At 34.8% G+C, this 15,920-nt stretch overlaps 1 protein-coding gene across 1 annotated transcript in view; it reads right to left on the bottom strand.

The window, feature by feature from the left end:
- LOC126971550 (hemicentin-2-like) overlaps window positions 1-15,920 on the bottom strand; it is a 106,561-nt gene that overhangs the window by 32,714 nt on the left and 57,927 nt on the right. Inside the window, exons 2-4 of the mRNA XM_050817846.1 lie at window positions 9,174-9,357; window positions 3,683-3,943; window positions 2,718-2,914 (exon numbers count right to left, since the gene is read on the bottom strand). Of these exons, the coding sequence (XP_050673803.1) occupies window positions 2,718-2,914; window positions 3,683-3,943; window positions 9,174-9,357 (642 nt within the window). The remainder of the gene's footprint in view (window positions 1-2,717; window positions 2,915-3,682; window positions 3,944-9,173; window positions 9,358-15,920) is intronic.

Raw genomic sequence — 15,920 nt, 5'->3', positions numbered from 1 at the left:
CTAATTTTTTCAAACAGCTCATTGGAAGACAGATTTCCTTAGAGAAAAACGAGCAAGAAACTCTAAGGCTCTCTTAGAAACAGATTAGGTATTCCAAGTTTTTATTTTCAATTAAATTTACAAATCACTTCAATTCCAATTTATGCAAAAGTGGTGCAACAAAAATACTTAAACGTCAAATGCTAAATGCCTTACACGAATAAGTAAACAAATTTATATAAATAAGTAAAAACACAAGAGTTATTGAGTACAGTAGACGCATCATTTCACACATATCGTAAGTAAATAAAGGCATTATGCGAGTATTTTATTAGCTACTAGCTGACTCGACAGACGTTGTTCTGTAGATTATAAATAAAATTCTGTTTTTTATGAAGTTGCCAATAATATTTCATAACATCAATAATTATTTCGTAAAATATGCTCCCTGTGGTTATAATGAAATTGTTTCACAACAGAACTGTCAAACCGTGCGTCAATAAATTCTCTCAGAAAATATGTCCATAAAAAACAATTAATATCTATATATATATATATATATATATAAATTACTTGCTGTTCGTTAGTCTCGCTAAAACTCGAGAACGGAGAAACAGATTTGGCTAATTTTGGTCTTGAATTATTTGTGGAAGTCCAGGGAAGGTTTAAAAGGTGAATAAATAGGAAAATGCTGCTAAATTAAATAAAAACAACAAATTTGTTTTTCCTTTGATGTGTCTATACATAATTTCTATGAGAGAATTTATTGTACGCACGGTTTGACAGTTCTGCTGTGAAACAATTTCATTACGACAGCAGGGTGCATATTTTACGAAGTAATTTTTGATATTATGATATATTATTGACAAATTCATATAAAAACATTATTTTATTTATTATATACAGAACAACGTTCGTCGGGTCAGCTAGTTTGAAATAAAAATGAACATGGTTCCCAAATCGAAATAAAAACTATCCTATCTCACAAGTTGGACTAAACTGCACTCCATGAATCCTCCTTAAATCCGTTCATTAGTTTAGAAGTTCACTAGAAACAAACATCAGGACACTGGATTTATATATATTAAGGTTGTCTTATCTATGTATTGTGAGGGAAGGGTTAGGATGTTTATCAACTTGAATTTTACCCGGAGTAAAACCTCCGCATATTATAAATTGCTTTAATATTATAAATTGCTTTAATAGCCCTCTTTTTTCCTATTTTAACTGATATTAACATTACGACTTATTGAGTTGGTTTGCTACAGGTATAGCACTTAAAGGACGGCAACGCTCCTATGATTCCTCTGGTGCTGCGGTAATCACTTGACACCAGGTGACCCGTACGTTCATTTGTCCTCCTTTTCCATAAAAAAAACTATCGGCTGTCTGTCTAAATGTTTAATAATCAAACAGAAAACATATACATTAGTGAGAGAGAAGGATTTTGATATAGTTCTCTGCCTACATATTAAGCAGTTTTGAACGAACTAAAACCCGAAGGCACTGACAAAAGATGCAGTTTAAATATATATGAGCAGGCTCCCTTGATAGTAGTTACAAATGCTTTTCAAACACTCGGTAGATGCACTGTATCTCCCGGCATTTAAATGTTGGGGGCGCATATATCGCAAGAATGAATTGTATTTGACCTATTTTTTTAATGATAATTAGGGACGAGATGAGCAGGACTCTCAGCTCATGATAATTGTTACGCCCTGCCCATTACAATGCAGTGCCGCTGAGGATTTTTGAAGAATCCAAAGATTCTTAGCGACACTACAATAGCGCCGTCCCCTATATAAGATGTTAAGTCTCATTTGCCTAGTAATATCACTACGGCGCCTTTCAAACCAACTGTTTCACGGTAGAAAAAGGTGCGGTTGTGGTACCCATAATCTAGCCGGCATCCTGTGCAAAGAAGCCTCCCACTGATATGGCTGTCAGGTAAGAGTGACCTAATATTACAAACAATCAGGTAATGAGGATTAAACCAGCGGTCTGTTTTTGGAAATACGCTTAGCGGGCTCATAAAAATGATATGCTAAGAATGAAAGAATATATATTCATATATCGAAATAAATAGGTAACAGAAATATTATAAGTGCTCATCACTTGTGGCACGACTGTCGCCTAGGTAAGCTTGCAACGTTGCGGATATTGAAAGACTTGTATATCAACGTTGTATACAGAATTATTTGTATTGGCTTGTATTTGTGTGAGAATGATATCCATATTTTTTATTATTAAAAAAACATTTTTTTAGTTTAAATATTAGTTTTGCTTAAGGTTTACCGAAATACACTATTATTATTATTTCACATCCGCCGTTCCAATGAATTCTTAATCACTACTTATTCGGTGGTGGTCTATAAGTCACCTGTGAGGCGAGATGCTTAACGCGGCTGTCACTTCTAGGACCTTATCATTTATATAATATGTTATGTTTTCAAAGTGATAACCCTCACTTCTAGGATTAATACACAAATAAAATTTGAAAAACAAGTTTTGTTGAGACCTCAACCTGAGAGTTGAACAAAGCAAACAGAATTTTATAACGAGGCGGTACTCGAACGGTTAGCTCAGTTGGTTAGAGCACCGGCACGGAACGCCGGAGGTCGTGGGTTCGAATCCCGCATCGTTCATAAAATTTTGTTTTTCAAATTTTATTTTCTTATCATTTATATTTCTATGTTCAGAATGATCTATGTAAGTTTATAGATATAAGAGATACTCACAATTAACATTGAGTTCGACGGTTGCATCCATTCTTTGTCCGTCAGGCATGGCCCGGTTCCACACCATACAGCGGAACGTAGCCCCATCATCTTCCCGACTTGGAGCCAGTGTTAGGATGGCCACGGTCGGCTCCTGCCGCGTCCTACCCTGGACCACGGTCGCTTCCAGTGGATATGTCGATGTGTCACGGTACCATCTGTTACAAAGCACAATAATTATACAATCTCATTTTTAAGAAGTAATTATCTACAAACTTTACTATTAGAATCCAGGTTTTGATAAAATTTTATACGGATATAGTATAAGAGATGGGGATAAATATTAACCACATTTAGAGCTGGTGTCATTTTGATACACTGATACAGTATGTTTCTGGAAAATAATTTCAGGTTTTTATAATCCAATACCTTATAAATTATTGCTATCTAACAACATCACGCTATGACTATTAGTAGTGGAGCAATAAAGCGTACAAAGTGAAGGTCGTAACCGCTAATATGAGCATGATAAACGAAGGTTCTCAAAATAGTTGGGCACTTGTCTGACATTGTCTTGTTTTGGTATGTCGTTTACGTACAGTAATGAATAGCACGACAATACTATACTAGATCATGGATACGTTTTGAGACACCTCCTTGAATAAAGACATCGTATAGAAGCCGAGTTGCTGGGTTACAGCGATGTTTCATTGGAGATTATTACGATCAAACTGATTAAAAGCCCTGACGGACCATAGTATGAATTTATTGCGAACGAAGTTGCAGGCAGAAGTTAAGTTAATTCACCTTTAATAGGCAAGCTAAGCGCCCTGCCCATTACAATGTAGAGCGCTCAGGATTCTTGGTTGAAGCTAATATTTTATGTGCAATTGCACGTCCGTCACTTTGAGGCCAGCCAGATGTAACGAACGATTTAGGTCATATTTAAAATAAAACATATACATATGTGTATAATAATAACTTACTTTATATCTGGACTAGGTGAGCCACCAACAGAAGAACACGTCAAGTTGAGCTCCCTTCCTTCCTGAGCTTGCGCCTTGGTTCCAGGGCTCAACAGTGGCGGCTGGGGCTGTGTGAGGACCACCAGGTTGTGACCCTGGGAGTGCAGCGTCCTTCCCGAGCCTCCCGCTTTGATCCGGCACTCGAACCTGCCATTGTCCCGTTCGTAGCTCACATTAGATACCATCAAGTCATATCTGCCTTCCGATGGTGCGTAAAGTGTCCTGTGAAAAAACACAAAAGATTAAAGACTTCCTTTTATTTTGCAGCTCTTCAGCGAGTGTGGCTTACTAATGCGTAAACGTAAAAGACACCCTATTTCCAATTGATCTTTCAAAGGTTCATAAATGGTTCACGACTTGATGGCGAGCTGTAAAATATGAGTGGCGAATATAATAGTCCAAGAGGACGCGGTGCTTTAATAATAGTGCTCTAAACGGAATAAATGCAACTTGTAGAAAAGCTGTTACAATGACGATTGGTCACGATTTTTGTGATGGTGCAACATAAAGAGAAAACTTGTTGAAGTGCACTGATCAATTTATTTTGTAGGTACTGAATGAGATTGAGTATATCGTATTAATAACGTCGCCTTGATGACGTTCTTTCACTTCTGTCAATATATAACAAAAGAAATTAAACGCGATTATCATTTAAAGGCAAAAAAGGCAATTATTTTCTCTAAATTGATACTTTTAGAATTCTTTTTGATGTCATTTCTACACTACTACCGTTTCGGAAACAAATGGCGCTCTGAGAGAGAAGAAGCCGTGCAAGAAACTCTCCCTACTTTCTTTTTTCCGATCTTTTTTAATGAAATATACACAATGAAATATAATCACATTCATAAACATTGAAATTTATTGACGACAGATGGATCACAAAATATATATTTGTTAATCTATATATATACTAGATAATTTATGTTCCCTAATAACTCCTAAACTATTCGACCGATCTCAATGAAATCTTTTGTAATAGATTCGTTGAAGCTCAAGAAAGGTTTACATATATATATAATTTATATGACAAAACAACGTTTGCCAGGTCCGCTAGTATTCAATAACAATATCATATTTATATGTGCTAATAATAATTTAACCTTCAATTTCTTATTATCAATTATTTTATTTAATGAGTGAAAATTTCAAAATGTGCCAATAGTAGTATTCAATTATAAATCTATACATTTATAAAAGAGATTTCTACCGGTATTTGAGTCATCACGAAATCTCAGAAACTACAAAAACTACAAACTTGGAATTTGGAAGGCAGGTTCTTTCTAGAACATAGGTGTCAGCTAAGAAACGGATTTGAGAAACTCCTCCCCTAAGGGAGTGAAAGGGGGGTATAAGGTTGTGTATGAAAGCCCTATGTTTTTGAAGTTTAGGTTACTAACTTTAAATAATAAAAATCTGTATAAGTCGTTTTGAGAAATCCCCTTTCAAGGGTGATAAAATAGGGGGGTAAAGTTTGTATAGAAAAGTTGTAACTATAGTTATTTCAACTTGAAATTGAAATGTAGGTTCTTTATAGGGGGCAAGTGCAAGAAAATAGGATGCTACGAAAATCCCCCACCCCAAAGTCCTATGTTTTTGAAGTTAGAGACGTGAAAATCGACGTATAGGTTGCTAGCTTTCAATAATAAAAATCTATATGAGTCGTTTTGGGAAATCCCTTTTAAGGGTGGTAAAAAACTTGAAATTTGAAATGTAGCTTCTTTATAGGGGGCAAGTCAAAGGTTGTATGAAAGTCCTATGTTTTTAAAGTTAGAGACGTGAAAATACCTAAATGTCGTTAGGTTATAAGTTATTAATAAAAATCTCTATAAGTCATTTGGGAAATCCCCTTTTAAGGGTGGTAAAATAAGGGGGGAAAGTTTGTATAGAAAAGTGATTATAGAAGTGTCAGCTGATTCTTAATTCAAAAACAAAATTAATTGCGACCTCTTCAGGTACGAACTATGAAACGTGCGGTTTTTACTAGCGGTAGGACATTTGTCGATAAGTTTGATTGCCCTTCCAGCAGTAACATAATCTCATAGGAAATTAGAAATTATGCGCGGACGCAGTCGCAGCCAACTGCTAGTAGAATATAAAATGAAGATAATAATCTGTAAAATAAAATGGCGGAATCCCAGGAGCATTTTACTCTTTAATCAATAAGAACAAAAGAGAAAATCAAGAGCCTGATAATGTATAAATATTAGATAAAATATTAATAAAGGCATTTTTTATTTTAGGTAGAGAAAATGCCAACTTTGCTCAAAGATGTAGTTATATCGTCAGCGTTTCCGAGAAAAAAATCCAACAATGCTCCTAGCTCTTCAGTAATACGTGAGTGCTTAGTTGGTAGCAACACGGCTTCATTTAATTGTATTGCATTGTATATATGTAGTATAATTTAATATATTTATGTATCTGTTAATTATTCCTAAAGTTAATTATTATTAAGTTTTACTTCAATCGCGCGTAAAGGTTACATACACATACTTTTTTATTTTAGTTAAATACCTTTCCGTGTTATATATTTTATCTGTTTTGTCTCTTCCAATTTATAAATGGTATCGATGTCGAACAAGAGAAGTCTCGGACTAACACTCGTGTGATCGATTTTTATCTAAATTTGATCGAACTTCACCCCACCGATACATGCGGGTGATATGCAAATGTATTTATTTACGGAAATGTCGAAAACATCCCGTTTCCTATTTATTTTATAATGGAGAATGGCATGTTCTATAAATGGGCCATTAATTTTAACTCTATACGCTTATTCCAAACTTTTGCGTCGCAAAATGATTTATTTATTTTCTTTTTATTCAAGCAGGACGTTCAGTTGATGGTAATTGATACGTCCTGCCCATTACAATGCAGTGCCGTTCAGGATTCTTGAGATCACAAAAATTTTGAGCGGCAACATAATTGCGCTCGTTACCGTGAGACATAAGATGTTAAGTCTCATTTGCTCAGTAATTTCACTAGCTACAGTTCCCTTCAGACTGAAACACAATAATGGTTACACATTACAGCTTCACGGCAGAAATAGGCGCCGTTGTGGCCATAATCTAGCCGGCATCTTGTGGTAAGGAGCCTCTCACTGGTAAAATGTTCTAAAATATTTAAAAATATATTAAAGAGCTGGATTAAATGAGTTGCAATTATAATCTCAGTCCTTTTAAGGTTCTGTAACTTTAAAAGGAAATTAACCCTTAGAGGCGCAATTCAATGAATGTCTCTGTAAATATATTTTCAAGAATTCGTCAGGAATACTTAGATGCGCGGGTGGTCCTGGAAGTAGTAAATCAAGATTTTAAATAAATCCGACCAAATAATACAGCCAATCACGTCAAGTCACTTAAAACCTATAAACATATATATTTATAGATATCACAAAACATCCAATTCACAGATAAAGTAGTCAAAAGCAATTGTTTACGATATCTTCTGACATATATCGAAGTTTAACGCGCCCGCTAAACTTCGCTGGCTCACACTTAATTATTACAAATTGATTACAAAAGTCGGTTTCGACTCCTTATAAAGGACATCTCAAAAATGTTAAATAAAGAAAAAACATTTTAAAAAGAAATAAATAAGTTAATAAACAATTAGAAATATTGACCAAATGCTTGTTATTAAAAAGATTTTTTTCTTTAAAAATCTCTATAATTCTAAGAATATCTATTAAAATGAAGCAATAAAATAAATAATAAGTAGGACAATGTCTGATGAGTCGTGTTTGAGATCGAGACGTATTCACCCACACGTGTACATCTTCTCGACGAGAATGTTGCTGACCTCTGATAAAGAGGCCCTACAAAGGGCGTAGCGACATACTCAGCCCGGAGCCCAAATTAAAATGCATTTAAATGCTCACAAACCGTAAAGTTACGTAATATTACGCAGGTAGCCTATAAATAAACAAAAATATTGGCACGTGATTTGGCAGGCCATTATGAGATTTGCCATCGTCTGTGATAGATCAGTTTGCGTCGCAATAAAATATTTTAAAAATGCCGTCGTGCGTTGTGACAATGTGTAAAAACAATACGATAAAAGTATTTGTGGATATATGATTATTTAAGGGAGGAAAAATTGTGTAACTGGTATACCCCGTAACCGCACACACACTAGCATAAAGGTGCTTCACTTGCTAATATCACGGCGCAGAGTCCTTATTTTTTTTAGTAGTCCTCGGCGTAATTGTACATTTTTATTAATATTACATTTTTTGAAGAATATACATGAAAAAATAATTTAGGGACCAATATAGATGTTCGTATAGATCAATGTTCTAACCTTGTCCGAACCTCGATGAAACCTTAGGACTAATTTAACTAAATATGGCCGTACATCGGAAATTGGATGTGAAGTACTTTATATTGATTTTATATATAATTATTATACACTATTTACAGCCAAATATTTTAAGCGAAGCAAAGGCTCAATAGATAAAAGTTGCACGTTAAGAATTTAATTTAATTAAAAGCAATTTTCCAACATTTACGTTGAATCAGTTCAACTATACCTATAAAAACTATAAAACAAACAAATTATTTTTGTTAATATAAATACAGTAATAATATAAGTTTCTAAATTGCCCATTTTTAATACTTTCTATAGAGAAATCGAAAAGGTAAAAATCAAAATGAGAGAAAATTCTTCAATCGTTTCCTTGAGACATAAGATGTTAAGTTGTTCATAAGCACATTGAGGAATTTGATAGAAACTGTGACAATCATAATGTTAACACGAGAAACAAACATAAACTTGTTATGCCTACTAAGGCGAGTTAGTAAGTCTTTTATTGGGCGATGTATATGCTTCTACAATATGATCCCAGAAAATGTACAAAACAAATGTGTTACGAAATTTAAGAGAATGGTTAAAAAACGTTTGTTTGAGAAAGTTTACTATAGCATAAACGATTTTCTTAATGATACAACAGACTGGGAATGTTCAAAAAAGCGAACACCCTCAGGTTCTTTAATTATAAATATTTATTGTACGATATAACATTATAATCCATATTTTTATATAAAAAAAAGCCCGCTGAATTTCTTGCGCCCGTTCTTCTCAGATCTGAGGCAGTCTATTTTGAATGGGTGTTAGTTTTTAACCGACTACAAAAAGGAGGAGGTTCTCAATTTGATCGGTATTTTTTACTTATGTACACCGATTACTCTGAGATTTATGATCTGATTTCCGTAATTCTTCGCACCGACTTAAAACCAGTAATAGGTGCTACCTATTAGCATATAAATAATAGTTCTTTATTAATATTAAAGGTAAAGGTTTGCGAGGTGTATTAAGTAAAATTTTTAGTTATTTGATACATTTCAGTTTTTGACGTAGTTTTATTTTATTGACGTTCATTAGGTAACTTGGAATAAAAATATTTGAATTTGAATTTACACAGTTATTTCACTAATATTAGCCTGTTGGTACTTACTGGTAGTTGGTCTCGAGCGGTATGTTCCCGATGGCGACGTTGTCATGTCCGCTGGTGGTGCTCCTCACCCAGTAGTAGGTGGGGGACTCCCCCGCGTTGGCCTCCAACGCGAACCGGCACTGCATCGTGACGTCATCGCCCTCCCGAGCGTCGTGCTGCTCATCATCAGGTCGAACACCGAGCACTGCAACCAATAATAATACTATATTATATATCTTCAAAAACACACACAGAAGCACTTAATACACGTAATGTATATGAATAGTAATAATTTATTCAGGCGAGGTGTCCCCTGTGAAGTCATGTGTCACGCGGTGGCCACAGAAGATCAGCGTTGCAACACATTTTGTGTTAGAACACATGCTGAGTCACGCCTTTTAAACCGACTTCAAAAAAGGAAGAGGTTCTCAATTCGTCGGTATTTTTTTATGTTTGTTACTTTAGAACTTTCCACTGAGCTTTTGATATTTGAAAATGCTCCCATGATTAAATTAAATGAATAACCAATAAAAATACATGACGTGAAACTCTTTTTTTTAAGTTAAAAATACGTCACTTGAGCAAATTATAAAAAAAATCGGATTTCAATGAAACAGAGCTGGCAAAAGATTAAATATTAAAAAATATTTGTAGAATCCCTCGAAAATTATTATTATTATTATTATTTAAACAAGCTATAAGACCATGCAAAATAAACCATAATATAAATAAAATAAGGGTCATAACTCGGCGAGGGACTAGGGTGCCGTACGGCACTATCGGTTTTGGTGTAGGTATCTGAAAAAATCTAGTGCCTTTCGGCTCTGCCTATTTAGAAGGCTAGTTGGTAAGTAACGAATAAATGACGAGAAATATCATTTAATGCATTTCTCGTACGATATCCTTCATAATAACCAACTCTATGTACATGAAATTGGGATTGGTGAACGGTCAAATCAACGGTAGTTTAGTCATCAAATAGAACTCGGAGAATTCGAGAACTTTATACGAATAATCGATGTCCCGGTGTTATCAATGATCGCTATAAATGTTTACTGGGATTATTGAACAAGCCGTCTCCTAGAGTGAACGATATTGTGATAGTCGGGCACGTCATGTCAATTATTAGCATTATAACGCCTCTAGAGGATCGGGATAAACTTAGATCAAGTTTTGTGACTAAAATGGCGTTTTATCTTATTCCATGACTCTTAGAATATAAATATATTCGCAACCGCTACCCTCCGCTGTAAAAATCTTAGATAATTTAAACGTCTAGAAAGAGTCTCTTACTGTTAGACAATCGATGAAAACAGATGATATTTATTACTTTAGTGTGCGTTACAAATAACGTCTTACATTCGGGATTTGTATGATACTACTTTGTGTTAGTATGCATGTATAGCCCCGAACAGAAGTTAACTGTCAACCTCAATTTTCTTCGATGTATTCACAACTGTCACAGTCTATCTAGACGTATAACGGCCATTTCCAATATACTATCTACAGATAGAGATAAATTATTACCTTCTTATGTCAGTAATTAGCTGTCAATAATCTGAAGCTGTCCCAATATACGGTATATTGGTATAAGTCATTCTTATCGCCTTATTGGACGCGTGAATTGAAATTTCCATACAAACTTCTATCGCTGGTAAGCTATACGTAGTCCCATTGACAGACAGCGTGTACGGATAAGGTGAGTTACCGTCGATAAGTTTATTGGAACAGAAAAGTCAACGATAGTTACGATTTTTATCTTAAGTAAGAGACAGACTGAATATTGGGAACGGCCGTAAGTGATCTAAGGTTTCTTATTAATCAATTGATTATTACATCGAACATATAAAATTGTTAAAACACTAAACTCGTTGTCAATACTATTAAAACTCAACCTTTCCAAAGTGGTGGTATGTATACCCAGTGTAAACTCTATATAACGTTTCTCTTGCTGTTAGACAACCGATAAAAGCAGGCCAGGAATATTACTTTATTGTGCGTGACAAGCTACGTCTTACACTCGCGATCTGTATGACACTTTGTGTTAGTGAGCCTGCATTTCTCAAAATAGAGGTTAACTCTAAACACAATTTTTTTCGACGTTTTCACAGCTGTCTTAGTCTATCTAGACGTATATATGATCTAAGGAGATTTATTTTATGCGTAGGAGAGACTATAAGATAAGAAACAAAAAGTTATGATTCAATTTTCGAATTCCTGTCAAATGTCGAATGCGAACTGGCAAAGAGATTTAAGTATCTATATAGAGCGATATTGAATTTTTTGGTGTCCTCCACTCTATGTATATAATTATCCTAAATAATATAATATTATACTGTAATCTCTTTAGTCGGGACGGCCACACGTGTTGCTTTCTCCCCATCCAAAAAGCGCCCAACATGACTTAACATTTTTAAAGAAATTTAAAAAAAAGGTCTATTGGCTGAAAATTGTATACGTCGTTAAGAAAACATGAACAAATCGTATTATTTAACTTCATGCTGAGAAAAATGAAAATTTTCAAAAATCGGGAAGTTATTAGTTTTACCCCGTTTTTCGAAAATCGAGTTTTCATCAGATCTAACTTAACCACGATGTTGTCCGTACGTCTGTATATATGTATGCGTGTGTATGTATTGGATGTATGTATACCTCTGATAACTTTTGAACGGGTCGACCGATTAAATCGCGGTTGGCGCCATTCGGAAGGGCTTGACCAAACTTAGATTTTGAATTACAAATTTGGACTGATTCGAATCGGTAGATAGGAAGAAATCTCAAAAAACTACGAAATTTTTTTGTGTTTTTTTTTTGGAAAAACTTTTAAACTGCTTTACCGATTGATTTTAAAAACTAATCAGCTCTTAACATAAAAAACCACATCAACCACCACCAAGCCGGTCAAAATTGGTTGATTCATTTGTGAGTTATCGTTGACGAAAGAAACCCGAAAAGAGTGATTTTTCAAAATTACTTCGAATTCCGAGTTCGATGAACTGAATGCCGCCAACCGCATGAAAATCGGTTCATTCATTTAAAAGTTATTGCCTTTTGAAAATTCAAAAAATAGTGTTTTATTTTGCCAGACTTTTGAGCTCGAACAGCTCAAAAACATTGAACAGCTAAACTCTTTGAGTCAAAGAGCTCAAAACAACACAAATTATATTTTTGAGATCTCAAAATCGTCATTATTACAATTTGAAGCGTTTATGTATGAAGTTAGCGGGAAGTTGGAGGGATGGCCTTTAGGGTTAACCGTTTTCCTAGTTTTAATATTCGATATTTATTATGAAATTAATAGTTAGCCCTGCAACATATATAATGTTTGACTATACAGACATAAACTTATAATGCCTACTACTCGGCTAAGTCGAGTTAGTAAGTCTTATAGGGGACGCGATGTATATGCCTTTACAATAAGACCCAGAAAATGTTCAAAACAAAAGTTATTCAAAAGAATTGTTTAAAAACGTTTGTATGGTAAAGGTTACTATAACATAAATGAGTTTCTTAATGATACCACAGATTGGGAATGGAGTGACCGCCCTCAGGCTATTAAATAATAAGTTTAATTGTACAATACTACTTTGTTAACATATTTTTTCGATGAAAAAAACGCCCGCTGAGTTTGTTGCGCCCGTTCTTCTCAGGTCTGAGGCATTCATTTTGGAATGGGTGGTAGTTTTTGACTTTCAATAAGTGATGTGACATCCTATTTTGAATAAAAATATTTGAATTTGATATTGACTACTATATACGATTCGCTTTAGAAGCGTATACTCGAACCTACCAAAGTACACATTGCCCTTTAAAGAAGACATTAACCTTACAGGAACCTATTGATTTCTTACGTAATGTTGTAGAAAATATATTTAGATTTTTAAATTTTTAATTACCTCGCTGTAAAGAGCGAAATAATGTTTGAAGTCGATGTTTTGTAAAAAGCTGATTAGCTTTTCAAAACTAATTTTACTAACACTTATTACAATTAGTTTAATTGTTAGAGGTGGTGGTTTCGAATCCCGATAGGTGCAAACATTAATATGATGAATATGGATGTTTGTTTTTGAGTCATGGATATGATGATGTATGTGTGTTTAAGTATGTATATCGTCTTTTGTTTGTCGTTGTCTAGAACCCATAGGCGTGATAGTTAATTAGTAACAAATGCTGACCCGGCAAACGTTGTTTTTCCATATAAATTAAGTGCCTACTCCGCGCCCGCTCATTGTATGAATAATCTATCTTATATATTATATAAAAGAGAATGTATGTTTGTATGTTCCCTAATAACTCCTAAACTATTCAACCGATCTTAATGAAATCTTTTGTAATCGATTCGTTGAAGCTCAAGGAAGGTTTACACATATAATTTATATGTCAACACAACGTTTGCCAGGTCAGCTAGTTTAGTAACTCTACAGGTTTAAACCACTCTTAAGCACTGATAAGGGCATTCAACAGTAGATATGCGAATGAAGCCCTATCTTTGAACAGGAAAAATCTATGCATACTCACTAGGATACCATCAAAAATGATAAAACTTGCAGATTTTGCCTTGAGGCTGATGAAACGCCTCTTCATCTACTCTGCGATTGCGGCCCACTAATGCATAAGCGTAACACAATCTTTGGCGACTACACCTTGCTAGCTTTTTTGTTTTTTTTTTTTGAGAGGAGGTAATACATTTACGTATTTACGCCCCGGAACGCGGCGTAATATGACGGACTCGAGTGTCCCCATACCGACTAAAACCTCCTCTATGCTGTTAGCCCTGGCTTTTACAGCGAAGTAGGACGTGGGCCGTGGAGGCCGCAAAGACTACGCAACAACAGTCGCGGGGCGTCTCCTAAGGAGACTCGAACCTCGGACTGCTGTGTGCTTGTGGGACCTTGCTACCAGATGGTGTTTGTAACACTCGCGTCAAGAACATACTGCGGTTCGTAAAGACTGCAGGGCTTGACGACGAGCTGTAGTATGAGTGGTATAGTTCAATTTTGGACGCGGTGTTACTAGGAATCATTAGGACTTGATAAATAGCCACCCTCTTCAAATAATAATAATAAATATTTATTCAAACAAAACAAATCTTATAACTATATTTACAATACATTGACTACATAGAATTAAAACTTTCATTACGTGGAAGCGTACCAAGAATACTGACAGCATTTCTGCGTTGGATAGCAAGGCTGATCCGTTGACCGAAATAGCTGCCAGCCTGGGTTTCCTATTGGAAATGCTACTGCCTTGTTGAGGTGCGAAGATAGTAGTACTTTGTACAAGCTCCGCGCCTCTGGACCCCACGGGCCAAGTGTCTCGACACCAAACGGCAAATTAATTGACTATAATATAGGTTCCGGATAAGCTATCACCAACAAACATATACTAAAGCCTTCTCCGAAACACGCTGCATCTGATGGTATAAGTATTATTTCGATACGTTCAGCAGTTTCGCAGTATACTCCAGTCGGCTATAACCGAAGAAAAAAACGGTTCTCCATTCATTAGTATAGATTAATTATGAATTAATTAATAAATAGCGTAAAATAAATACCGCGTAATAAATGAGCTAGAAATTCGTCGTTATATTAACATTTATTTAGTCCAACAGTATGCCCGTTCTCAGTGTTTGTTCAGGTATTCTGTAAGAACGCGTACCGATAGACTCGGAGATATATAGACAGATCCCACTTTTCTCGCTTTGAAATATCTATTAGGCAAAAAGTATACACAATACAATATCTGTTTTATGTTATACAATATCTGTTTTATGAAGAAACAATATATTTAGATATACTCTACTCGTATACGCCCTATACTTTAACGCTTTTAAAATTGAAGTATGTTTAATTCTCTTTTTAACCGACTTCAAAAAAGGAGGAGGTTCTCAAATCTTCGGTATGTTTTTTTATGTTTGTTATCTCAGAACTTTCGACTGGGTGAACCGATTTTGATCATTATTTTTTTATTTGAAAGCTGGTGGTTCCCGTTTGGTCTCATTGCAATTTGGTCATTAATTGCAAGAGTGTTTTGAAGTCGGTTGTTTTATTGTTATTTTAAGCAAGATCTATGAATAAAAGTCTGCAGTTAGACATAGAAAATAGATTACTTATCTAACCAAAGTCATCATCTTACTAAATAAACGAAGGAAATAATACGCATTATAATGTTACTGTGGTTTCAATAACATAATATTAGGGTTAAGGCTATCCGCGATTCGTCTCAATCACTATTAAAATGTTCAACATAAGGCATACGTGAGAAAACAAGGAAGCATTTTATTATAAATAAAATAATTTTAACCGAATTGACCAATTTGTCACGTTTTTGCTCACGCGAATTATTGAATAGCTATTAATGCTGAACTGAGAATATTGTATTCATTGAATTAGTTCCGCCAAAATTAGTTCACATCACAGTCAATAATTGTCGTGAAGTCAACTTACTGTTTTCCTAGCATTAAGCAGTAATTTGCAAGCATTACTCAAAGGGAACCCGTAGCTAGTGAAGTTAATAAAAAGACTTAATTTATTATGTCTTTAAGTGACGAAGTACCGCAATTTCGATAGCTGTCGAATTGAGGGGTTTAAACAAGAATCCTGAATGGCACTGCATTGTATTGGATATGGCGAATCACTAATCATCAGGTGAACATTTGCTTGCTTGACACTTCTTCTCATAAATAGAAATATTACGCTACGAGTAGATGAATCACTTGCAGTTAGCTAAGATATATGTAATGTTCATTCTTCTGTAGAGAATATT

Source organism: Leptidea sinapis, chromosome 24 (genome assembly GCF_905404315.1).
Source record: "Leptidea sinapis chromosome 24, ilLepSina1.1, whole genome shotgun sequence".
In the NCBI taxonomy this organism is placed as follows: domain Eukaryota; kingdom Metazoa; phylum Arthropoda; class Insecta; order Lepidoptera; family Pieridae; genus Leptidea; species Leptidea sinapis.
Note: the sequence above shows the minus strand (reverse complement) of the source record. Positions and strands in the feature narration are given on the sequence as shown.